A 26,030-nucleotide genomic window follows, 5' to 3' on the forward strand; every position below is an offset into this window, starting at 1 on the left:
GCAACAAGTATAGTACACAGAACGTACATAATAATTGTCTTGTATAAGAAAGTACATACAGTAGCGGATGGCACATCACGTGATCGTTTCATGGCTCCGACGGCCACTGAAACTGCGGGTCAAGGAAGGGGCCGTGGGCTCGCGCTTCGGTTTTGAAATGTGAAGAAAATGGTACCGATCTGGGACAATCCTAGTAGGCAGCTCGTCGCAAAAGCCCGGATATTTCCTACACTTAGCAAGTGGACACACAGGGAAGAGCGGCTGAGGCATTTTTTACAACTCGTTTGTTTCTTTTATCGCCAATTCCGACCGACCAACCAAGAACGGGTACGGCACAGCACATCACACCCACCATCCAAGTACAAGGTGAGGTACAGTAGGTACGGTACCAGACCAGACTGGGCGCCCCATCTTTGCCCACCCAATGGAGACAACTCAATTCCTCTTTTTGTTGTTGTACCCAGTTGGGGAATATGAGAGAGAGAAGTGGAGAAGAATCCAGGCACGCAAAAAGACGTCGGTCGAGTGCAGCCGTGCGCATCCAGGGTCTCTCTATGGTGATTGGTGACATCAAATCCAAGCAAGTTGGCCAGGATCGCTTGGCTTTTGCCGCGTATGTCCCGCAGCTAACCAAAGTCGTCAGCCAGCACCCAGAGGCGTGCCCCATCCATATCGTTGGCCGCTGTCTCTCAATCGAAAGGCCGCTCGACCCGTAGGTACCTACAATCAAAAAGTGCGCTGCTGCACCAAAGCCGACTAGTGCCCGCTACCTGCTTGCTGCGACTAGACTAGATTAGTCCGATACGGAGTTGCAACTAATTACATGGCAGAAGGTACAATGCCCACATCTAATACTGGAGGGACCACACCGGACCCTCCACTCAGATTGTGGACACCAGTCGTCTGAACATTGACGCCCGCATCCCGGTCATATCAAAGAGGAAAAAAAAGAAGAGAAATAAACAACAGACTGAGGTCTGTGTTTTGTGTATGGGAATACGACTCCTGCGACTGTTTTGGGTTACCCTTGGCCAATGTCAGTAAGTCAGACCGAGTTGGGGACGTCGGAAGACCCATCCACAACCCAGTCCCAGCATTTGGGGTTCGGTCATACATACCACCTACCGTTTGGATCGACAAAAACGGCCAAAAAGGAAAAACAAAAGAGATAAAAAAAAAAAATAAACAAAAAAAATTATGGAGGGCTGGATCGCACACTGGGGCTGCCGACTCATGCAGCCACCAAGTATAAGACCAAAGCATCTGCACGCCATGTATCTCCTTTCACATCCCGCAACCTCCTCGCCTGCGTCTTATTCACCGGACCTGCTCTCAACTCTACGCGGCTGGTTTGTGTGCGCCATTTGTTTGCTGGCCTTGCCACACATCTTTTATTTGCTATTTAAAGAGTGCTCGGTGCTGCCCCCCAAACCGACTGAGCAGCTGGACTGTCATCTCTCCACATTTCATCCTAATCACCGCACGCACTTGCACTCTTGCAAAGAAGAACCCATCCTATTATCAAGATGGCGCCTTTCAAGAAGATGTTTGGCAAGAGACTATCACAGTCTGAGCCAGTAAACACCGAGGACCCTGACCAGGATCTGGAAACCGGTCAGTTCATCAGCCTCCGTGGAGGCGGCAGCGACCCTGCCCCTACTACAACCTCGCAGGCGCCCGCCTCCACCGGCGCCGCACCAGCCGGCCAGGAGAACCCCTACATGGACGAGTACCAAGCGTAAGTTTCTTTTGACGGCCCAGGACAACAAAGACGCCCAAACAGCAACACATGTAATAACACGTTCCCTTCCATACAGACTTGTCCGCTACATCGACACCTACCGGGATCCTCGCGAGAACCAGGGCGAGGAGGAGCTCGAGAGCGAAGAGGTGAAGAAGGCCCCATGGTGGGCTTTCTGGAGGCCCAAGGGCGCTACCAAGAGCCTTTCGGACTTCAACACCCCCGCCGAGTGGCTCAACACCAACATCTCGGCCGGTCTTGACTCCCTCGAGGTCGAGAGGAGACGCAAGTACTCGGGATGGAACGAGCTTACCACCGAGAAGGAGAACATGCTTCTCAAGTTCATCGGTTTCTTCCAGGGTCCCATTCTTTACGGTATGTGACAACCTCGTGGTTTCTATTTTAAGGCATCGCAGAGGCCACCAACCCACTAACTCAATATTCTGTTCTCTAGTCATGGAGGCTGCTGCCATCTTGGCCTTTGCTCTCCGCGACTGGATTGACGCCGGTGTCATCGTCGGTATCCTTTTGCTTAACGCCATCGTCGGTTGGTACCAGGAGAAGCAAGCCGCCGATGTCGTCGCCTCGCTCAAGGGTGACATTGCCATGAAGGCCCGCGTCGTCCGTAACGGCAGTGAACAGGAGATCCGCGCCAGGGAGCTTGTCCCTGGTGACATCGTCATCATTGAGGAAGGCCACGTTGTTCCCGGCGATGCCCGTCTTATCTGCGACTACGACAACGCCAGGGACGGCTTCGCCCAGTACCAGGCTGAGCTCAACGCCCAGGACATCACTAGCCCCCGCGGCGAGAAGTACGACTCTGACGACGAGGATGGAACCCCTCATGTCGGCCACGCTATTGTCGCTATTGACCAGTCTGCCATTACCGGAGAGTCCCTCGCCGTCGACAAGTACATGACCGACACCGTCTACTACACCACCGGATGCAAGCGCGGAAAGGCCTACGGTATCGTCACCCACGGCGCCCAGGCCTCGTTCGTCGGAAAGACCGCCTCGCTGGTCCAGGGTGCCCAGGACCAGGGTCACTTCAAGGCCATCATGAACTCGATCGGTTCTGCCCTCCTCGTTCTCGTCGTCGTCTTCATCCTCGCTGCCTGGATTGGTGGCTTCTACCGCCACTTGGCCGTTGCCTACCCCGAGGACAGCTCAGTCAACCTGCTTCACTATGTTCTTATTCTGCTCATCATTGGTGTCCCCGTCGGTCTGCCCGTCGTTACCACCACTACCCTCGCCGTCGGTGCCGCCTACCTGGCCAAGGAGAAGGCTATCGTCCAGAAGCTTACCGCTATTGAGTCGCTTGCTGGTGTCGACATTCTTTGCTCAGACAAGACTGGCACTCTTACCGCTAACCAGCTTTCGGTCCGCGAGCCTTTCGTCATGGAGGGCGTTGACATTAACTGGATGATGGCCGTCGCTGCTCTCGCTTCCAGCCACAACATCAAGTCCCTCGACCCTATCGACAAGATCACCATCCTCACCCTCAAGCGCTACCCCAAGGCCAAGGAGATCATTTCTGAGGGCTGGACCACCGAGAAGTTCACTCCCTTCGACCCCGTCTCCAAGCGTATCACCTCTATCTGCAACTACAAGGGTGTCAAGTACACTTGCTGCAAGGGTGCCCCCAACGCCGTCCTCGCCATCAGCAACTGCACCGAGGAGCAGAAGCGTCTCTTCAAAGAGAAGGCCACCGAGTTCGCCCGCCGTGGTTTCCGATCGCTCGCTGTCGCCGTCCAGGAGGCCGATGGCCCCTGGCAGATGCTCGGCATGCTTTCCCTCTTCGACCCGCCCCGTGAGGATACCGCCCAGACCATCGCCGAGGCTCAGGCTCTCGGTCTCTCGGTCAAGATGCTTACTGGTGACGCCATCGCTATCGCCAAGGAGACTTGCCGCATGCTTGCCATGGGTACCAAGGTTTACAACTCCGACAAGCTCCTTCACAGCGACATGGCCGGCAGCGCTATCCACGACCTTTGCGAGCGCGCTGACGGTTTCGCCGAAGTTTTCCCCGAGCACAAGTACCAGGTCGTCGAGATGCTTCAGCAGCGTGGCCATCTTACTGCCATGACTGGTGACGGTGTCAACGACGCCCCGTCCCTGAAAAAGTCCGACTGTGGTATCGCTGTCGAGGGTGCCACTGAGGCTGCCCAGGCCGCCGCTGACATTGTCTTCCTCGCCCCCGGTCTCGGAACAATCGTCTCTGCCATCAAGATCTCCCGGCAGATATTCCAGCGCATGAAGGCTTACATCCAGTACCGTATCGCTCTCTGTCTGCATCTCGAGATCTACCTCGTCACGTCCATGGTAAGTTGAGACTTTGACATGCTATTAAGCCGTTTTTAAATATGGTGCTAACGGATCTTCTCCAGATCGCCATCAACGAGACCGTTCGTGTCGACCTGATCGTCTTCCTCGCCCTGTTCGCTGATCTTGCCACCATCGCCGTCGCCTACGACAACGCTCACTACGAGCGCCGTCCCGTCGAGTGGCAGCTGCCCAAGATCTGGATCATCTCCATCGTCCTCGGTACTCTGCTCGCTATCGGAACCTGGATCCTCCGCGGCACCATGTGGCTCGAGAACGGTGGCATCATCCAGCACTACGGCAGCATCCAGGAGATCCTCTTCCTCCAGATCTCCCTGACTGAGAACTGGCTGATCTTCGTCACCCGTGGCTTCAACACCTTCCCCTCTTGGCAACTCATTGGCGCCATCTTCGGTGTCGACATCCTCGCCTCCCTCTTCGCCGGTTTCGGTTGGTTCTCTGGCGGCCTCGGCGAGCCTGCCATCCCCGCCAGCTTGGCCAAGAACCTTTCGGAGAACGGTGCCGTCGACATTGTCACCATCGTCCTGGTCTGGATCTACTCCATCGCTGTCATCATCGTCATTGGTATCGTCTACTACGTCATGACCGGCTGGAAGCGCCTTGACGACCTCGGCCGCAAGAAGCGCTCTGCCCAGGACACCATGATGGAGAACATCCTCACCCACCTGAGCAAGGTCGCCGTCGAGCACGAAATCGACGGTCGTGGCGGTCACCGCTACTACCTTGCCACTAAGCAGATTGTCGAGGAGGAGGAGTAAATTCTCCCTTCCTGTGGCAACTGCCTCCCACATAGTAAAACCATTACTACAATTTTCCTTAACAAAAAAAAATCGACACAAAATCACAAAAAAAGAAGCACTTCGGTGCATTTGTATACCCTGGAAATTTTTCTTTTGTAGGGGGTTTTCATGTACCCCGTTTTCTTGGAGGCGTTTACATATGCATAGGAGGCAAAACATTCTAGACTATGGGGGTTTGGGGCGCTCATTAGCGATCACATAATTTCTTTTCTTCAATAAACTAGTTAAACCACGTCCTCGGTGCATCGCTTATGATTTTGTTTCCATTCGTGAGTGTGGTTCTATCTATGGAGCACATGACTGCAGAAAGTCAGGGTTGCCACCTTCTCGACATGGCACGGATACCGGCTCCACGCGTATACAACAAGTGCTCAACCTGTCATGGTCACCATCAATGTACTGTAGGAATGGCCCTGCCTTTCCACAGCGTAATCGGAAGTCTATGCTTGGGCGCAAAATGCAGTTAACACATGTAATGAAGTGACCTAGGCACAAGACGAGAGTTTCAAGGCTTGGATGCAGGTCAATTCTTGTAGTATCGATCATGTCCAAACCCCACGTATTCTCAAGTCACGTACGTGAATTGATCACACGATTCAAAATCATTGATTCAGCTTGTTACATGAGAAATCAAGTTACAATGAGAAAATCGAGTCTTGTATCACCAAGAAAACGTCGAATGGTAACAAAATAGATAGACAGCCTTGCCCTGATGCGAACGAAATAACCAGCCTCACTCCAATCCTTTTTCCCATACTCACAAACTTGCATGATGTTTACTGCAACATGGCATCTAGGCTCTCTCCCAAGATGGCCTCGATCTTTGTGATCCAGCGGTGCGTCTCCTTCTCAACGTCCTCGTCGTCGTCATCCTGAAGCTCGCTAATGTACGGCAGCATCTCAGAAAGCATCTCGAGCCAGTCCTCGCCCAACGTGTCCGTCAGTGACTGCTCGCAGCGGACGGCCGCAAGCCTGACTGATGCAGAGGGTGAGCGCAGGCGCCTGAGCACTGCAGCGTTAAGCTCCTTGCGGTGGTCCCGCGAGGCCGCAGCCTCGGCCAAGCCCACGACAGCGTTTTGCACCAGGTCGCCACCGGGAAGTTCGCCCAATGCGGCGGCGTGCTCGAGCTGCTCCACCAGGAGACCCGAGACCGCCTCAAAGTGGGCGGGAACCTGCCAGAAACCTCCGCTGTCATGCTCAAAACACCTGGCTAGTGTTTTCAGTACCAATTGCCACAGCTCCCGGTCCTCCATCTTAGACGGATCTGATGCCTTGAGGATGGCCGTGGCGTCGTCGATGATGTATGATGCGTAGCTTGCTACAACATCCTTAAGGTTGTCAAAGAAGGCCAAGAGGAAGCTGTAGACGCTTTGGTGGCGCAGAACCTTGCCGAGCTTATCGTCCTTGGGCAAACCAGTAGCTACCCACTCCATCAGTTGAGTGAATACGGTACGGAACTTGCTGTCGTTCAGCTTGTATATCATCTTGAGGGCGACATCATTGATCAACGCCTCGATCTCGGTCAGCTTAGCCAGTGCGGCAATGCTGACTGTGTCTTTGGACTGCACATTCCGCCGGAGGTCGAGAGCACTGAGGAAAATGGTGGAAAGTGTCGAGATGTGTTTTGCAATGATAGTGCTGGGGTGCTTGTCTAATACAGTGGCCAGAAGTTTCAAGTACTCCTCGACGGCCTGGTTGGGTTGTTAGTGTTGGCTGTGAAAGGTAAGAGAGCATTTGGGAGCAGATCCAACAGAAAAAGAGTGTACTTACAGAGAAGCCGGCGTTGACGGCCTGAGCCCAGTTTTGCTCTAGGGCTGCCAGCATGGTATTCGCGTCAACCTGGTTCGCCAGGAGCTGCAAGCAGCCAAATCTAGCCTGCGAGCTCTCGTCGCTCATGTTGGCTTCGGCTGAAACATTCGAAACTGCTAACAGTTGGCCAATATATGTCTTGGTCAGCATGTATGGGACATGCACAGCCAAGGACTCAAAGAATGAGTAGACGGCATTATGAAGTTCAGGTTCCTTCTCGCCCTGGAGGCTTTCAGAGAGATAAGAGAGGGCCTTGGGAAGTGAAACCGGCAGGGTTGGCACGATGCCATCTTGCAGTACATCCACCAAAGATGCAAGGCAAAGGAGAGCCATGACGCGAAGGCGCTTGTCCGGCTGGCCCAGGCAGCAGTCCCCAGCAATAGTGGTGGCCGCAGCAGCAACCGCTTCGAGATCCTTTTTGCCGTACTTCTCGGCGATCTTGTCGACACATGCCACAGCAGTGTGCTTGTACGCGATATCATCGGAATCACGTATGACTGCCGTGAGCTGCGGCAGAAACGCAAGCAATACTGTCCGCGAGTCTGCATCCGTATTGCTTTCCTGGTCAACGCGAACCTCGAGGGTACGGAGAACCTTTTGTCGGAGGCTGATGCTTGGGCGGTCAAGCAGGTTCTCGACGGCCTTGATGAACTCGCCGATCGAGAGGAGATTGAGGAGTCCTGCAAGGGTATCGCTGCACCGTGCATGCAGAGCTTTGTTGGTCTTGACGGTCTCTGCCAGAGTGAGTATCTTCTCCAAAAGGGATGCATAGAGCTCCCTGAACTTGGAAGCCTCCATATCGTCACGCCCGGCAAGCTGGCTGACCTCGGTGCGTAGCTGCCGGCTAGACAGGACCTTGGGCAGCAGCGTGAGCTCCTTAAGCGCAGTCTTGTGCAAGTCCTGGTCATCGTCCGTGTTCCTGTTGAACAGGGTAGCCGCCAGAGTGGGCTTGGGCTGCAGACAGTCGCTGACCAGGTCCAAGAGCATGACGAGCGATTGTAACTGAACCTCCACGCCGAAAGAGTTCATCAGGTCCTTACAGAAGGCAACCATGCTATCCGTCGTTCCGTACTTGTCGACGAACATGGCCACCAGGGCAGCGAGGAAGTCCTTTGGACCTAGATTCTCGATCAGAGAGATAAACATGTCACGCTTCCTGTGGGACGGGATGTGCTCGTAGGCGATGACGAAGCTCGACAAAAGCTCAGCAGCGCTTGTGACAAGATTCCTTCGGCTCTTGCGGAACGTCTCAACGAGGGGCGGGATGACTTCCTTAATTGTCTGCACCACAACGTGTGCAGAGTAGTCATCGCTCTGCCGAAGAACAGAGCCGCCCATAAAGGTGAAGATTGGCATTACACTGTGAAGCACAACATCAGGTGCTGTGTTGGCAAGGCTGGCGACGAGCAGTAGCGCCGAGTTCTGGACCGCAGGGCTCGACGACTTCTGGATACACTGAACAAGCACATCGCCATGGCCCACAGAAGTATCGATCTTCAGAGACTTGTTGTTCTTGTAGGTGGGCATCATGGCCAAAAGACTGCTCAGCACCAGGTTTTGTAGATAACCTAGCTCGGATCCAACCTGAGAGCGAAGTACCTGCAGGTCCGCCAATGTCACAAAGAGACTCTGGAGCAGTTCAGGATGCTCGGCTGGCTTGGATCCCTCGACAAGTTGAAGTACGAATGTCACCTTGTTCAGCGCTGCCTTGACTGCGTTGGTGGCCTGCAAGGACACCCCACGGCTGTGGTCAGAGCTGCTTGTACGCCTCCGCTTGGTTGCGGGTGAGTCAGTCGTGATCTTTGGAATGTCTTGAAGAGACTCGAGGAAGGCGTTGAGAATGTTGGTTGTGAGATCCACGTTCCTCAAGAAGTCGGCAGCCTCCTCAGAGACAAACTCTGCTGAGGAGCCGGCCGTGGCAGGAGTTTGGGCGAGGTCCAGCATGCTCAGCGCCAGCTTGAGTTTGGAATCGCTTTTGATTGTGCTCCAAATCTTCCTTGTGCGGGCAAAAGCAGCTTCGACCAGGCCTTCACGGGTCCAGGCAGAGGAATTAGTGATGATTTCGAATAGCGTTTCCAGACCAGGCTTGTCATTGGCGACAGCGACATTGACGCAGGATTGGTTAAACTTGGACTCATCGATTCTTTCCCGCTCACAAAGTTGAGCAGCCTCGGTAGAAGACAGACTAGCCCACCACCGTAAGAGTGGCAACAAAAGGCTGGTCCTTGTGGCCTTGGACACGCTGTCGACTTGGTTGGTAGGCTTGAGAAGGCGCGATTTCACGGCTAGCAATGGCGTGTGGACGACATGGCTTGTTATGCAGCTGAAAATTGAGAGTCGAACCGCAGATGAAAGTTGAGGTCCTGTAGCTGAGTCCTTTGTGCTCTGCAAGTGTGAGCGTAGGACATTTGAGATGTGCTCCTCATCAAGCACCGATTCCTCCAGAGCAGGTACTATAATCTCCTGCAGCAGAGCGCGGGAGGCTGCAGGGTTCATCCACGTTTGCTCATTCGACTGCTCATACAGCTGCTTCGAGGCCCAAATAGGCCGTTTTGCTGTCTCAATGCCTTCTGCATTCGACTTGCTCAGAACGGTGATCAAGTCAGCGGCTGCTTGCCGAACTTTCTTAGCCGGGTCGCTAAGCGCAGCTACACAATATGGTATCATTGCTTGCAAGTCCAGAGCGGCGCAGTCTCCCTGCTTCAGCCGTCTTTTGGCCATCTCCAGAGCTGCGGAGCGAATCAAGGTTGGGTAAGGGCCGCACCAAACCCGCATGTAGAAGCTAAAGTAGTAGCTGTCGTCATGCGCAGTCTGTCGGCAAAGGAATGGTGCCTCATCAAACTTGAGAAGATCATCCGGATCGGTTGCGACCGAGAGGAGCACCTTGCACATATCGTCGAACAACTGGTCGGACTTCTGCGACAAGAAAGATTTGACAGAGCGTGGGGGCACGGCCAGGCGTTCAATAGCCGCCTCGAGTGTTTCTTTGGGGTCCTGACGGACTTCCAAGTCCTTCGCATCCTCCTCAGCAGGCTTGTCTTCCAAGAGTCTGCGGGGTCCAAACGAAGTGTCCAGACGAAGCTCTAATCCTTCGATGTCATAATCTTCGTCTTCTATAACCTGCCGCACCATAACACCGGTCGCTCCCGCGCTTTGCGACAGGAGCACGAGGGTTGACCCCAGCTGCTTTCGCGCAGATCCGTCCTGGTCCACCTCGTCCGTCATTTTGAGCGCGGCTCGGAGCAGCGATTTGAAAGCAACCTTGCCTAGCTTCTCTTGTAGGAGTTCCAGGAGCAAGATAGACTTGATGATAGGTAGACCTCGAGCGTCGCCTTTCTTGGCTAGTCTGTCGGCCAGCGCCAAGACCAATGCGTAGGCAAGTTTGTCGACTCGGCATTGCTTAGACGCGTCAACGAGTCTCTGAGGCAAGTCGTCCATCTTTAGCAGGGCCTTTGCGACTCTGGAAGAGAGCTGCTTCGGGGCCCGGTACTGGGCAAGAATTGACAGGCACACAAGTCCAGGCCTGACGGTTTCGGCCGTCCAACCAATGACGAGCTGCTCCATGAACACTGACAGAAGCTTGTCATCAAAGTTGGCCTTGGCGGCAAGTAGAGAAACTACCATGTAGGCAGCGATCTGGATGTCTGGAACATCCTTCATCGTCATCGCATCGCCTAACGGTTTTGAAACAAGAGCTATAAGGGCCAAATCATTGTCCAGCTGCACTCCCTGCCTACCTGACCGATTTATGTCTATCCTGCCGTTGACGGCCTCTGTCATGACACCAGCCCAAAACGACACCAGGGCTGGATATTGCTGCTTGTTCCTGCAGGCATCGAGTGTATACTCGGTGATTGCAGTCAAGAATTCGCGGTGGTGGGTGGCCTGGTAGACGATGGCCGCTCGTGGCGGTGCCGTCAAAGATCGAACGTAGGGCGCTAAAAACTTGTACTGCTGCGGAAGGTCGGCGGGTAGGATTGAAAGGAGAGTGACGAATGCGGGAATCGAGTGGTACGGAAGAAAGGTGGCGAGGAGAGTTGAGGTGTTGAACTCATGGATCCTGTCACCACGAGACGGGATTTCGTTAGGACCAGCGCACCCAAAACGAGTTGATACATTTATTCTTACCTGAAGCGTCGAATAAGCCACTCAATGGCTTTGATTGCCGGCATCAACCTCAAGCGACTGCCCACTAGACGCAAGAAAGAGTCGACACGCCGATCAAGCTCCTTGTTCTCCGCCTGGGTCATCTGTGAACGGTCCTCATCCTGGCTTTGCTCACTGAAAAGTGTATTGGAAAACGGAGTGAAGCGGGCGTCGAGCTGGCAAAGCTCCTCGAAGCCGTCTCTACACGCGGTGTAGATAGTTTGGTAGCTCTGGCCGGCGGCGATGCGCGGCTCGAAGATCAAGGACTTGGTGTGTGCCGCCTTTTGCGCCTTGACGTTCAGCGAGCTCCGAGACTTGGCGGCAATCTGCGCAAGCTGCGCAGCAAGGGAAGTCGCCATGTCTCGAGTGCCGTTGAGCGGTGTGGAATGAGTGGGAAGGGAGTTTCTTAAGACCGGCACTGCGGCGGCAGCGACATCATACCAAAAGTTTGAAGGAATTTTGCCTTCTGCCACCTTCAATTGCGGTGCTTGCCCAAGAAAAAAATCCAAAAAATTATTGGAGCGGGGAACCGATAAGAAGCAAACCAATTCTTTTCTCCCGATAACAATTTTTGAGCGGGGCCACTAGCTGTTGCAGGGGTCCTGGAGCTATGCATTGAGATGGGTCGTTGTAATTTTCTCCAATGGATGAAAAGAGGAAGGCGACAGGAAGAAAAAAACACGGCGACCAGAGCAAAACTGCACTTGGCCTCACAGATATTTAAAAATACTGGTTGCAAAGAACAGTCCCTCAATTCCAGGACAGACAGTTATAAATTGACAGGCAGCTGGTCATGGCATCCAGGGCAGTTAAGAGGCGAAAGATCACGCCGCCTCCAGCAGACGGTGAGGCTGATGGTTCCAAGAAGGCGAGCAGCACCGCCTTCTTCAACAAGCACGCCGCCAGCTGGAATCTGGAGCAAGATTACGAATCCAGGCCGCGCAAAGGAAAAAAGAAGGACAAGGAGAGCACCCGCCTGCCCATCAAGACAGCAGATGGTCTCATTCAACATAGCCAGGTGCCGGCCGCCGATGCGGCGAGCGACGAGGAATGGCTTGACAATGGCAGTGAGGCTGGCGCCCAGTCTGAGGATGCTCCTGCTGAGGCTGTCGCCGCCAAAGTCCCGGCGAAACCGCAGGTGCCGGAACGTGAGCAAATATTATGGGCCAAGGAGGAGCTGGCCAAACTTGCTTCCGCTCTGAGCGAAGAACCTGAGGAGAACCCAGGGGCTTTCAAGGCTCTAGCACAGCTCGGACAGACCAACATTGTTGCCATCAAGAAACTTTGTTTGGTCACGCAAATGACTATTTACAAGGATGTTATTCCAGGCTACCGCATCCGACCGGCGGAGCAGGACATGGAGAAGGAGAAGCTTTCCAAGGAAGTCCGAAGGGTTAGGATGTATGAGCAATCGCTTGTCTCTGGGTACCACTCCTACATCAAAGAACTCGCAGCCCTTGCCAAGGCAAAAGACCCGGGGACTGCAAAGTACGCCAGCATCGCCATAACATGTGCGTGTTCGCTACTCACATCGGTCCCACACTTCAACTTTCGCACCGACCTTATCAAGATTTTGGTCACTAAGCTGAGCACCAGAAAGGTGGATGACTCGTACAACAAATGTCTACGAGCTCTTGAGAGACTATTCCGGGATGATGAAGAGGGAAGACCGGCCATGGAGGCGGTTGCTCTCCTCTCCAAGATGATGAAGGCGCGAAACTACCGCATCGATGAGTCCGCACTCAACTTATTCCTTCACCTACGTCTTCTGTCTGAATTCTCTGGCAAGGCATCCCAGGACCATGTCGACCGACCAGTCGAGGAGGGCAAGAAACCAAAGGCCAAGAGGGAATTCCGCACAAAACGGGAACGGAAGCTCTTGAAGGAACAAAAGGCGGTTGAAAAGGATATGGCGCATGCCGATGCATTGGTGAGCCATGAGGAACGGGATCGGATGCAGTCGGAGACTCTGAAACTAGTGTTTGCCACTTACTTCCGAATCTTAAAGCTCAGACTGCCGCATCTGATGGGAGCTGTACTCGAAGGGCTAGCCAAGTATGCACACCTGATCAACCAAGATTTCTTCGGAGACCTTTTGGAGGCGCTCAAGGACCTTATTCAGCAGACAGATGAAGATGCAAGCTGGGATACCGCTGAGGGCGACACGGCCACAGAAGACGGCGCCGATGAGGTGGAGGCCCGCAACACTAGCCGCGAGTCCCTTCTCTGTATAGTCACTGCTTTCGCACTGCTAGCGGGACAGGACGCACACAACAGTCGATCTCAGCTCCACCTGGACCTTTCCTACTTCACGACGCGTCTATTCAAGGGCCTGACCGATCTCTCGGTGAACCCAGACCTGGAGCTGGGCGCCGGGTCTCTGCACCTTCCCGATCCCGACAGACCCAGCGTGACCAAGTCAAACAAAGTGAACCTACAGACCACGACGGTGCTGCTGATCAGGTGCCTGACGGGCGTCCTGCTACCGCCGTGGAACATACGCTCTGTGCCTCCCTTGCGCCTCGCAGCATTCACAAAGCAGCTCATGACCGCATCGCTACAGGTGCCAGAGAAGTCTTGCCAGGCCATACTGGCCCTGCTTCACGACGTCTCGCACACTCACGGGAAGAAGATTGCGGCGCTGTGGAGCACCGAGGAGCGCAAGGGTGACGGAAACTTCAACCCCCTCAGCGAGACCGTCGAAGGGAGCAATCCCTTTGCTACCACCGTTTGGGAAGGGGAGCTTTTGAGGAGACATTACTGTCCCAAGGTGCGCGAGGGTGCAAAACTGTTGGAGAAGAGTCTGGCTATGTAGATGGAGAAGGGAATAGAAGAAAAAAAGTGGATATTTGCAGAGTCTAGTCAAATTCCCTCGAGTGACGTGACATTTGATAGAAAACTTGACGGACGAAAGCTTATGTTCACAGCCCCCTGACACCCCTGGATCATCTCGTCTCCCTGGGTCTTGCGTCCCTGGACTTAAGTACAACAGGGAATTTACCATTATTTGCCCACCTATAAAGTCCAGTTGCTTGTGTGGAAGCCCCGTGGCAAGTGGCGAAGACTGATGTAAGTCGCACACTCAATCCAAAATCATGCTTTGGGTACCATCTGATGAAGTGGTAAGGATAAGCTGGGGAGAAATCTTCTTCCACCCACATAGTGTTCTTTGGAATCATCGGACAGTCAGATTTTGGAATGTTTCTAACATAGACTGTTGGGATTTCCTAAAGACAATTCACGCTCCCGTAAAGGTATTAACATGTCCCGAATAAACCACACAACATCTTCGCTTTCCCACCAGGCAATGATAGAAGATATGACAGCTGCAAAACAGGTGAGTTGAGTAATGTAGAAAAAAACAAGATACCCCTTGCGACTTGCATCCCTCATCCAACTCCGAAGACAACATTAATGACAGGTAGAAGCAACGCACACCTGAACGTAGCTCCTCTGCATCATAAAGCATCCGAAGCACTCACTAAGCTCAACACAGGAAACTAGAAGATGAACTGAACAAAGACATCGAGGATTGCAATCCGAACAACTCGTATATACAAAAGAGATGCAACGCAAGAGTCAGCTTGCCCCTAGGGCTGCTTCCCCTTTTTTTGTTTCCGCCCTATGCTTTTGCGGGTCTTATAATAGTGCAGCTGTGGAATGTGAAATCAAACAGGATAAGAACTCAAGAAGTTGGACAAAAGGTTTTCTGTGATCTTTCTAAAGATTTTGTGATTTTATGCCACTGAACACAAGAAATAGAAAGGCTCTGTAGAGAAGAATGAAACAAAACCTCATAAAAATGTAAAAGATATAAATGTGTCAAAACGGTCAAGGCGCCGGTAAATGGGTGAAGAAAACTCGAAGAAAAAGATAAGGCGAGAAAGAAAAAAAAATAAAAAAAAAACCACCGTTTGACATTCTCATATCGAGAAGAACGCCCCCCAAATGTAGTTAGTGCCGAACATCAGAAAATCCCACCCCAAGCGTCGCTCATATAATAGCCAGCTGCGTATGACAGCAAAGTCCCCTATTGTACAACAGAAAAAGAATAAATATGGTGTTTCGGTCAAAGCCGACCAATCCGCGAATCAAATAAGCAAGCTCACATCATGCCACCGGCATTGATGGGTTGAGGTTGGCTCATTTGCATCGGCTGCATGAGCGTCTGCATCGAGTTGTATGTTGGCGCATGGCTCATGGGCCCGGGGTTGGGGCTGACAGCGTTTGAGCCAGGGTGCTGCGATGTGTTGCTGTGAGCCATAGCCGAGTTGAGTGACGACGTAACGTATCCACCCTCGGAGGTCGGGGAGGCTTCCTCCAGAGAACCGAGGTGGTCGTCGCCCGAGTACTCTTCCTCGTCCTCGCCGGACAGGATAAGTCCCTCACCACCGTCGGCCCGGTCATGCGTGCGTTTGTGCCTACAGGTTAGGAAAAGAAAGGAGTTAGTTGGTTGTTATTTTACAGAAGACGAGACATGTCGTTTCCTGTTTGAAAAGTGTTGTGCTGCTGCTCTGTGCTGTGGCGTGACGGACGACGCGGCGATGGCTGGCTTGGTGGGCGGTCTGGTCTTGCTCAAATTCATCGACGGTGACTCCTTTCTGGTACATAGCAGGCGCACAACATCTTCAACCAGGAAAAGACAAAGGAAATGATAAATCAAGGAAAGGTAAGGGGCATACTGTGCTAGGTTGTCTGATCGGGAGAACGCCTTGCTACAATAAGGGCAGATGTAGGGTCTTTCTTGTGTATGGGTTCTCACGTGTCTGGAAGGTTTGGTTTTGGTCAGAAACAGGCCCGCGCGGGCTTTGCTTTTGGTCAAGTTGTCTTTCTGCGGGGGTTTTTGGTTTCACAAATGAAAATTGGTGCAGTCTTACCGCTTCAGGTGCTCGAGGCGCTTGAAGAGACGACCACAGGTCGGGATCGGGCACGAGTGTGACTTTTGCGGGTAGGGGCCGACTTCGCTGCCCATGACAGTTGCCGAGCGTGCCCTGCGGACAACACTTGGGCCGCCTTGGGCCATTGGCCTGCTGCGGTCGTCCATAGGGCTGGTCATATCCTCAGAGGGCATGGGGTATTGTTGTTGTTCAAGGTTGACATTGTGCATGCCAGGGCTGCCTTCCACCGTGGAGAGAGGAGTTCCGTGGCGCGACATTTGCTCCATAGCTTCCCTCTGGTGGTTTGCCATTGACATGGGCTGGTTGCTGTAGATGAGTCCTGGGGGCGAGTTGTCGAGCGACTCGTCTCCCTCGGCAACGGGACCGACGGATGCTGACACAGATCGACGCAGGTCCGATGGCCTGTGGGCGGCGGTGGCAGCAGCAGTGGCTGCTGCGATGGCCGACATGCCTGGCGGGATTGATGAGCGTCTTCTCCTCTGCTTGTAGGTTGGCGAGCCCTCAATCACAGAGTAAACATTGTTTGACCCATAGGACCTTGTGAATTGAGGGCCAGCCAGGTTGGACGGAGGCAACTGGATCATACCGTTTAAGCCGTTGACACCATTCATGTGGTCAGGGATAGCAGTGTAGAGTCCAGTTTCCTCGTTGGCAATGTAAGCAGGCTCAGCACCCATACCCATTGCTTGCTGGGGAGGTGTGAGAGGCTCGAAAGAAATTCCCCTGTTGCCGTAGTCGTCATAGTGTGATGACACGAAAGAAGGCGCGGGAGAGTACTCGAGACCGTATGCGGGCATCGAGGCGTGGCGCTGGTGACCCTGGTTGATCGGGACTCCGTTCTGGTTGTACTGGACGCGGTTAAAGTCCGGCTCCCTCTTGACTGCCGGCTGGGGCGGCATCCCCGGAGCCATCCCCATCGCGGCATAGGGTACCATGGCGTCCAGGCCATCCGCTAAAGGGGCCATCGATTGGGGCATTGGCTGCGGCATCATCTGGGGCGGCGGGGGCATCGAGTCCATCGCCCTCATGACAGGGGAAGTGGACTGCGATGGGGGGAAGGAAACCTGTTGAGCGTTGAAGGAGGACGAATTCGCTTGTTGGGCCTTGGTCAATTGCTCGTAGAGCGACTGCGACGAGTCGTACTGGAAAGACAGAGCCGGCTCGCTGACGGCCATGGTGGTGGCCTCCTGGCCCATCTTTTCCCTCTTGAGATCCCTCTCGAGCGCATCGAGGAAAAGACGGTCGTGTGGTACGCTATACCAGTAGAAGACCTTTTGCTTCTTTTGCGTCCTGATGCAGTTGTTCTTGTACAGGAAGTCCAAGAAAGGGCTCTTGGGCTCCTCGAGGGAGGCGTCTGTGCCAGACTTCAGGTTGCGGAGATCTGAAAAGATACCCTCCTCAAACTTCTTGGAGTTCTTGACAGGTCGACCAAAGGCTTGAAACCTGAACGACAGGCATCGTACAATATCTGTACCAGAAATGTGAAAGAGGTTGTTCCATAATACGCAAGAGACGTATTCACCGGTTGGTAGCAGAAACCTGCGGATGTACTGGTCGGGTTGCCAATCGACGGGAGCAGAGATGAGAAAGTATTTCACTAGGCACTGTTAGTCTTTTGTCCAGGCTTGGGCTCGCACTGGCGCAACTTGATGTTGTCGAGGGAGACTCACGATTATCGACTTGTTGGAGAGCGACCTGTGCATCGTGTGGTAAAGCTTGTTGCGCTTCTGTGCTGAGCATGAATGTTTCGGGTTTTTGGGGCGCGGCGGCGACGCCGGCGTTGTGTGGATGGGAATACATTGTGAGGGACGACTCTATGGAAGACGTCAAGTCTCAAGCGAGACCTCGGAGGTGCGGGAAGCCAAGGGACGAATGCAGTGACGAGATTGAATTCTGAAAGCGTGACTTTGCGGGACGTTGGTGATCGTGGATACTGGGGTCCAGCCTGCGTTGCAAGCCGTGGTCGCTGAGGCGCTGCCTTGGTTCTAGTATGTTTGTTCTGATGATGGGTGAAATGAGAGGCGTCGAGTCCAGCCCGGAGAGGGGGAAGTAGTCCAATTGCTTCAAGCGAATGGATGCGAGAGTGGTTGCGTCGCTAGTGTGCACCGTCTAGGTGCGCCGCTAATATAAAAAAAAGGGGGGTGGATATTTTCAATGTTGCCAGTAAGCAGTGGAGTAGTGAAGGGGGACCCTCGACACGGCGATATAATGGTAAATTGCCCGTTCCAAGCCTGTACTGTTCCTGTGCCGGTGGAGGCAGCGGGGTGGCGGCAGGTAAACAATTGGAGTCGAGCGAAATTAGTCGAGAATTATCGAAACGAAAATGGCGTGCAGGTCGGTTGTTGGACAAAGATATAGATCTCCCCAAGGAATCGCCAATGACCTTTTGCAAAATGAACAAGATAGCAGGTCAAGTTTTGCAACACTGCGCGTCGCAAGCCTAGGATTTCCGTCTAGGGTACGCGACTACTGGAAAATTGGCCCCAAAAAAATATAATAAATTATCAAAGAAGTGAAGAGGACTGGTGCACAAGGCAAGCACACACAGACAAAGCAATGAAATGAAATAAGGAGGGGAATTGTGCTGTCTAGGGCTCAGCAAAGACAGACAAGAGGAGGGTGAGGGCCTCCTTTGTGCTAATATGCGGATGGAAGGAGGAGGGCGGCGGAAAAAGAAGAGGGACAAAAAAAAAAGGAAGAGTCTTGAACAGACGGGAGAGCCACGCGCGAGCGGGTGAGAGCGAGGGTCTGGGGGTTTAATGATTTTCGCGTAGCTGGGTGGGAATCATTTTTTTGGAGATTGTGGCTGCTGGACCGATGCTTGGTGGCACTGGTGGATAGCCGGGAGTCTTCCTGGCTAATCAGAACGAGGCGTTTCTCATGGACAGTGGGTGGGTGGATTGATGGGTGTGGGTGTGTGCCTGTACCGGCTTGACAGCCCCAGGAGCAGAACTGACTTGAGGTGGGCAGTGTGCAGTGACCTTGCCAGGTAGAGAGAGGTACCTTGGTCTGGCTGTTCAACGGACGAGAAAGGGCTTTGCTTTGGAAGGACGAGCAGGGGGGGTCGGACGATGGATGATGGACGGAAGAATGCGAATGCCCGGTCGGTTGGGCACTCCACAAAAAAACACCCGCTTCAGGTACCAGGTGGGACGGTGGAAGTGGATACTGAGAGGAATAACGCAGATGGCAAGGGTCAAAGAACGGGAGGAGCCAAAAGATGAACGAATTCTCCAAAAAAAGATAAAAGTAAGAAGTAAAAATAATAATAATAAGTAAAATAGAAGAGAAAGAGACAGAGACAGAAGCAAGTCTCCATCTTTACGAGCCAGGGGTACAGCCGAAGACAGGGCCGGTCAAGCACACAAAAACTGTCCAGGGATGTTGGCTGGGGCACGACTCTGTCCCCTCTTGCCTGACGTTACCTTCAATGGCCATGAGCGCCCGTGCGTACGCGCCTCTATGCAGGCCCTTGCCCGTTCTAGCTCTTGTTCCTCTTCCCTGGTGCTCCCTTGTACTCGTTTTGTTCCTCTCGATCCCTGGGTTTGCCCAGTCGAGCCCAAGCTCCCAACGGGCAAGCCCATCATCTCCACCTCGTCTCCATGGGCCATGCCTGGCTTGTGATGGAGCCGGACTAGCTGTATGTGGACTACAGCCCGCGGTCCGTGAGCAATCAAGTCGCCCTTTTGCAAAAGCATGTAAGGTATGGACGGTACCACGACGCATTGCAATTAGTTGCCACGACTGGTACGGTACATACAAAGGTACCCCAGGTCCCCCCTCCCCAAGTCAAAGGGGACCAATGTGGGTGCAAGTGAGTGATGCGGGTGGTGGCACGCATCCTTTCTGATTAGCAGGTTGCAGAACCCCAGGCAAGCGTGATATATCAACGGCGCAACCACACAGACCCGCGGCTACGTGTTTATGCTATGTGATCTTGACAGCCGACTAGCTTGGCAACTTGTTTTGCACCTATAGGTGAAGTAGTGATTCCCAGCCAGATCCTGAAGCATAGCCATCCTTACGAGCCGTAGCCTATGTTGTCGAAACCAGACACTATATTCTCGTCAAGGCAAGCTGAGATGGTCTGGTTTTCTCTTGACAGCCGGGCCGTATATCCTGAATCAAACCAGGGATGAGATTGCAACCCGACGCTGGATCGAAGTCAGCGCCCGGGTCTGTGACAAGGCAGGCATATACTGAGTACCAGTATTTGCATACAGGCAGGCATACTGTTAACAGTACAGTGCTGGCTGGTCATGGCAGGGCAGGCCAAGACAACGTGGAGACAAACGGTTGAGTCTGGACACTGCATCGCGCTGATCTTTTTTTTTTTTTTTTTTTGCTTTCCTGTCTAATAATTTTTATCCAACTACGTAGTACGCGATCGGGGCGGCGAGCGATCATCAAAACAGCCGGCTTTTTAATGTCCACTATGATGAAATTCCTTTTGGCGCTTTAGTACAACCTTTTTCCTTTTTGAAAAGGGACCATGGGCAGTATTCGTGGCTGACAGCCCCAACAAGATACAAACAATATTGTTTCTTTCTTAGTAAGAGCGTTCGACGGCAGAATTCAAGGGTTTCCAATCGATTGCACCGTTAAGAAACAATGTGGTGTGGTGGCTGCTGCTACAGAGCAAGACCCGCGGCGGGTGCGGTATGTGCCGTTTGGAGAATCTGCGACAAGCTGCCCAGCCTGGAGGATGATCCTCAGCCAGTCGGTTCGCGTTTCTCATTAGGTGCAGACAGGCGAGCGCTACACAAGACAAATATGGAGGCTGGCACAGCCAAACAACGTCCTTTTGGCAGGCGGTAGTACCATTCCATTGTTTAGAACGGCGCGTGCAAGGAAAGGGGTTATGGGATTTGATATCAGATTGGGTTGGAGAATGAAGTTTACTTTGCTTATTAGTTTTTTTTTTTTTTATCTTGGTTCCCTCCGTTCTCTCGATTCTCGCTAGTCAATTACAAAGTCCCCTTCACTGAAAAGTGAGCTAGCTCCGAGACGCCGATTATGCGCCTGTCGAAGTGGGTGTAAAAAGATGCGGTTACTTTGCAATCTTTGAACGAAGGGCTTGAATCGCAATCGAAGATGCAATGGGGAACATGACGGCAGCGTTGGCGAATGGATGAACCGTGTCTGCGAGCTTTTCAATGTCACTAGGCTACCCCTGGCAATTGCAGCGGAACTAGCAGCGGAAAAAGAGGTCAAAGCAGCAGCAGCGGCGAGGTAGGCAGGATGACAGGGCTTCCATCTATTCGATCCCTAGGATTCTGTCTGATTTTGTTTTCTATATTCTCGTACCACGTAGTACTCTTGTTTTTTTAAAGCAAAATGTCGACAAACCTCAGTCGGTTCCCACAGTGCCTTGATTCTATGAAAAGGTACCCTCGAGGGTGCTTTTTCAAGCTAGGTATGCGATGCGATGTGTGGAAGCTAAACCAGAGTACAAGTGCCAGCTACGTAATTCATCGAGCCAGCATGCACACGTACAGTACTCCGTAGGCAGCAAAGGCGTGTTCGCCCTGTGCTCCAACTTCTCGGCATGCGGCTCCCCTTGCAGTCGAGAGGGGCCTGCTAATTTGCGCAAGTGATTGCCGTGGTGGTTTGATTCGAACCGTCACTCTTAGCGGCGAAGGATGCGACTTGTTTGTCCGACTTTACTGTGCTATATCCATTTTTGTTTTATTATTCATTCGGTCGCAATATTACGCATCCCCATACGTATCCACTGTCAATTGCATGGGTAGATGCGCTTTTGGGTGTGCGCAATCCGTCAGGTGACTTTGAAGATACCACGGGACGTGATACTCAATCTCGCATTACATTATTCGAACCTTGTTTGCTCTTGTCGTCAGTCGCTGAACCCTGACGTTGGGGGTGATTTCCATAACATTTCGCATAGCGCGTGGTCAAATTTGAGGAGCATTAACACTTTAGGTGCTAAAAGTAAATATAGCAAGCATTGGCCACCGGATTGGGGGCCGGAGGTTTGCCGGCTCAAAAAAAAGCGATTTATCACGTAAATGCGCACTTGCAGGTATGATAGTACCGTCCGTTAACGCGCAAGGTTCCTCCTTCGACCTGGCAGCAAAGCCAACCTTGATCCAGCATACCGTGCCTGCGTGCCCATCCAAACAACCCTCAGCAATCAATGTTGGGCGGGACTGGAGGACCCTGTTAATCTGAAACACGCCTGGCGCAATGCCTCAGAAATAGCTTGGTTACCCATCCCCCCACCACCACGACCACAAAGCTGTTTGCCCCTCCCATGCTTGCTTGACTTGGAGGCCACTTGCCCAAGATGCCCACCACATTTCGTCTTTTTTTTCGCCAATCGCTCCCCGGCTAGGGTTACCCAAATAGCATCAAGGTATCTACCTTGTCCGGGCGGAAAGTATGAAAGGACAGAGTCGGACATCGAGCCGGGAATTGTATTGGGCAAAAGCGAGCCTGCCTTGTTCAGCTCCAAACGATTTGTCGTGGCAAGTTCACTGCCACTAGTCATCTCATTATTTTCTACGCAGTCCAGCTGACTGATGGATTGGTGATGTCCCTACGGTACAATGAGAAAACATGGATATCATGGCTGGATTTTTATTTCTATTTTTTTTCTGCTTGTCTGTGTTTGGTGGTTATGTGGATCGAGCTGCACCACGCCATGCACGCAACCTGTTCTGTAATTACCTGCCTTGTCTGCCTTGCTTTTCCAGTACGCAGGTACAGTACTGTACCTACCCTTGCACCATGGCAGGCCAAGAAAGAGTCAAGGAAGGTTGAATTTGACCTGCATCTTCCGTCGCTGGTAACATGACATACACCTAAGTGCCACGGAGTTGGTTCTCTCCTTTTCCATGCAGAATGGCCCGGTGGGATATTCCAATCCACTTCTCGCCAGACAGACCGTATTGAAGAATCGAGGCCGGCTATCTGTTTCCCCGAAGCAGGTACACGGGTCATTTACGGCAGGCAGGCTTTTGTCAGTTGTCCATTCGCGGCTCGGGCTCAATGTCTCGAAGCCACAAGCCGTTTTTTTATCCGTCCTAATTTGCTCCGCACACGGGCGGGCGAGGCTTGGATATTGTTTGTCCGTAGTTAACATACATTAACACCTACATATGAACGGGCAGCTGGGCTCAATGCAAACAAGACAAGACAAGGCGTCTATCCGCACGGATCATGGTGAAGAAAACTTCCACATCGAGCTCCCCACGGTGTACGCTGTGGTGAAATGATCATAATACGACAGATTGCAACCTTGTTGCCCGAAGTGGACAACAGACCCGTACCTGCAGAAACGTCCTTGTCTTGTTGGCAGGGCCTGTGGGAGGGGATCCACGCTTCTAATCGGCCATAAACAGACAACTACCGTACCTAGTCAAGCGAGCGTGAATGGGAGAAAAACTCCCGCCGGTCGACTGACATTGACATTGCATTGCGATTGTACGAAGTAAGTCCCTGCCTCCATTATGATCACCACAAGTGGAGGAGGTATGGTCGATGGTATCGTGATGGATTGTGGCCTTTTCTGTTCCTCTTGTTTGATCGTCCCAGGGCTCCCATCACCCACAAGGGCTCCACGTCTTTTAGTAGCCGGCAGTGAGCATTTGGGGTCCTTTGGTGACGAGTAATGACCAACCAACTTCCTACCACCTAATATTAGGCAGTTCTGAATTGACTCTAGCGACAATATTTCCCTTTTTGGGCACATAATCCTTTTTACCTTTTGTCTTCCCTCAGCTTTTGCCCTTCTATCTTGTCTGATCGACCCGCTACCCCTGCCAGCTGGAGGTTCGCTTGTTGATGGCCTCTGCGTCGCCCGCGGCCGTCCGCCTTACCACGCAGAACCCACAGGCACGGACCACACGTGGCATTGGGAAATGGTTGAGAACTGGGCCAGGCCAAAGAAAAAAAGAAAGAGAAGAAAAAAGTCCGAGCACCCACCCACGAGGCTTTAGAAAACAGTTCGGTTTGGTCATTCATCCGCCTCGCCGACCTTGTCTTTTGTGCGTTTCCCGTTTCTTTTCGGGAGCTCCGGCCCATCCTAGATGTCAGGTACCCGAGGTAGTAGTAGCAATCATATGTCGTACCGTATACGTAGTAAACCTGTGGCGGCCAGCCCGCCGACAACACCACCCGACACCGAACCATTTGCTACCTATCAACGTGGTAAGCTGCAGAGCCCCTGGCGTAATTTCCCCTCGTAATGGATGTCGTTTAATTTACTGCCAGTCGGGCTTTTCCTCGATGGCGCCAGGCGGTGTGCAACATGACAATGAAAAAGTTTCCCAAAATTGGGAGCTCAACGTTACTCGTCGTCTCCGCTTCTCCACTCTGACCAGTATGCGATGCGCTCGGCTTCATCATTAAGCGGTAGCGCTTGTCATGCGTGGCCCAAGTCTCTTGCCAAAGGTCATTGGTGCTTGTCAATCATTCGGGGCGCGTGCTATGCGCGAATACACATGAAGATCGATCCGCGTAAGGGGTCGGTCCTCCTACAGAGCAAAACTGAAAAGCTTCTATTCCTAACTCGAAGGTTTTGTTCAGTTTCTAATGTCGACCGTGAGGGGGGGGGGGGGGGGTGAACAAAAAAAAATAAAAAGAATAAAAGAATAAACTCCCTTCAATGCCCCCACAAACCCGCTTTATTCTTGTTATATCATACTAAAATCCGAACCGGTTTTACCATAATTCCTGCCTTGTGGTGTTTATTTTCTGTTTATTTTTATAAGGTTCTTCGGATCATCTGTCTGTTGCTGGCCGACCCTTGCAACCGGGCTCTGCCTCTTGTCTCTGGACGCACAAAAAAAGCAATGGCCACATTTTGCCGTGGTGTTTCACATTTAGGTGCGTTGCAAGCCCACACCCTCTTCGCGAACAAGCAAGCAGCCAGCAGCCCGCACCCATGGAAAAATCAGGCTAAGCTTAACGTCGTCCCGCCCAATCAGACGCCCGAAGAGCTATACATGCGCTGGAGGCTCCCGTTTACCCCTCGTTATCCCGTCAAGCCCACCCATGTCAGCATGGGAACTGGGACCAATTGGTTGAGCTTTTCGTGGAAATCATCATCAGGTCAAGTCGTCAGCTTGTCCCGTCGCTGACTTGGGGCCTAGTGGATGAATGGTCTATCTTACTGCCCACCCACACATATCTTTCTTTTTTATCAGGGCATGTGCATGAGTTTCTATTAATGGGGTTTACCCTTCCTTCTGGAGCCAGGTACAGCTTAGGGTTTTTTTTTTGTCCTGGACGTGGGCCTGTCTGGATGGCCGCATGATGCATACCCGCCTCCTCCCATTTTCTTCGTCCTTCGCAGCCTATCCTAACCGACATGCTCTCTGTCACATTTTTGCCTAGTCTAGTCAGGATGCGATCAAAACGCAAACGAAAAATATGATTTGGAGGACGGGGTGGCCTAAGTTGCGGCCTTATCCACTTGAGTGATGCCGAACCACACATGGCGCAAGGAGGAAGTTGACGACAGCGTGTGACGACCACTCGCAAGACCCGGGCGGCTCCTGGTGCAGGGCGGCAGGGTGAGATCTAGATTAGAACTCAGATTCCGTGGGGCAAGCAGGCAAGCAAAAAAGAGAGTTGGAATCCGATACGGCCGGTTTTGTTTCTATGGCCCCCTCTTCCAATACCCCGTAGAAACCAGAAACCACGCAGCCAAGCAGCAGTAGACACTTCGCTTGAAAGATGGTGGCTGGGCATCAGTGGGGTGAGTGTCCCACCCGCTGGCCAGGAGGAATATCACGGCACCCAGTGAAGAGGCCAGATTACGCGCATGTTTTGTTTGATGTTTGATGTTGACCATGTCTTCGGATTGACGACAGGTGCACATGGTGACGGAGTGACTATTTTGGCTTACATCCTGAGCGGTTAAAAAAAAAAAAAAAAAAAGGGTAGAAAAGTCGTCGCTGTGCTGGAAGCTAGCCCACTGTGGTTGGTTCTAGTCCACCCAACGATGTTCAATCAGGGGCTTTTCCTCAACGTTGTTTGGCGCCCGTTGTGGGCGCCCAGCCATTGATCAAGTGAAGGGGAAGAACCGAGGGGGGGGGACCATGCAGAAAAAAGAGCCTTGCGCTGCCGGCGGCTTGCAGGTCTGGTGTAAACTCTGTAGTGGACTTTTTTTTTGGTTTTATTTGGTTGACCTTCCCGCTTCGACATGCCTCGTTTACCTCGCATTGGCGGCCCGAACGACAAGCGCGTGGCGCTCGGGGGGCTTGCACCGTCAAGAAAAAGAGTATGCACGTCAGGGCACTCAACTAGACTAGTTCTAGTAAACTA

At 52.6% G+C, this 26,030-nt stretch overlaps 4 protein-coding genes across 4 annotated transcripts; 2 read left to right on the plus strand and 2 right to left on the minus strand.

The window, feature by feature from the left end:
• Positions 1 to 1,336: 1,336 nt before the first annotated feature.
• Positions 1,337 to 4,929, plus strand: MGG_04994 (plasma membrane H+-ATPase). Its single transcript, XM_003712446.1, has 4 exons — positions 1,337 to 1,738; positions 1,818 to 2,116; positions 2,196 to 4,063; positions 4,129 to 4,929. The coding sequence occupies exons 1-4, from the start codon at positions 1,527 to 1,529 to the stop codon at positions 4,840 to 4,842; spliced, it is 3,093 nt and encodes a 1,030-aa protein (XP_003712494.1). The 5' UTR covers positions 1,337 to 1,526; the 3' UTR covers positions 4,843 to 4,929.
• A 501-nt stretch (positions 4,930 to 5,430) lies between these two features.
• Positions 5,431 to 11,324, minus strand: MGG_04995 (U3 small nucleolar RNA-associated protein 10). Its single transcript, XM_003712447.1, has 3 exons — positions 10,822 to 11,324; positions 6,655 to 10,753; positions 5,431 to 6,575 (listed from the first exon to the last, which is right to left on the minus strand). The coding sequence occupies exons 1-3, from the start codon at positions 11,196 to 11,198 to the stop codon at positions 5,661 to 5,663; spliced, it is 5,391 nt and encodes a 1,796-aa protein (XP_003712495.1). The 5' UTR covers positions 11,199 to 11,324; the 3' UTR covers positions 5,431 to 5,660.
• A 176-nt stretch (positions 11,325 to 11,500) lies between these two features.
• On the plus strand, positions 11,501 to 14,267 carry MGG_04996 (nucleolar complex-associated protein 3). The gene has a single exon (XM_003712448.1). It carries the CDS (start codon positions 11,633 to 11,635, stop codon positions 13,652 to 13,654), a length of 2,022 nt encoding a protein of 673 aa, XP_003712496.1. The 5' UTR covers positions 11,501 to 11,632; the 3' UTR covers positions 13,655 to 14,267.
• MGG_12958 (transcription factor steA) lies at positions 14,007 to 18,478 on the minus strand. The gene is made up of 4 exons (XM_003712449.1): positions 17,408 to 18,478; positions 15,717 to 17,334; positions 15,522 to 15,605; positions 14,007 to 15,260 (listed from the first exon to the last, which is right to left on the minus strand). Exons 1-4 carry the CDS (start codon positions 17,535 to 17,537, stop codon positions 14,945 to 14,947), a joined length of 2,148 nt encoding a protein of 715 aa, XP_003712497.1. The 5' UTR covers positions 17,538 to 18,478; the 3' UTR covers positions 14,007 to 14,944.
• Positions 18,479 to 26,030: the final 7,552 nt, after the last annotated feature.

The sequence above is a fragment of the Pyricularia oryzae genome, chromosome 3, assembly GCF_000002495.2.
Source record: "Pyricularia oryzae 70-15 chromosome 3, whole genome shotgun sequence".
In the NCBI taxonomy this organism is placed as follows: domain Eukaryota; kingdom Fungi; phylum Ascomycota; class Sordariomycetes; order Magnaporthales; family Pyriculariaceae; genus Pyricularia; species Pyricularia oryzae.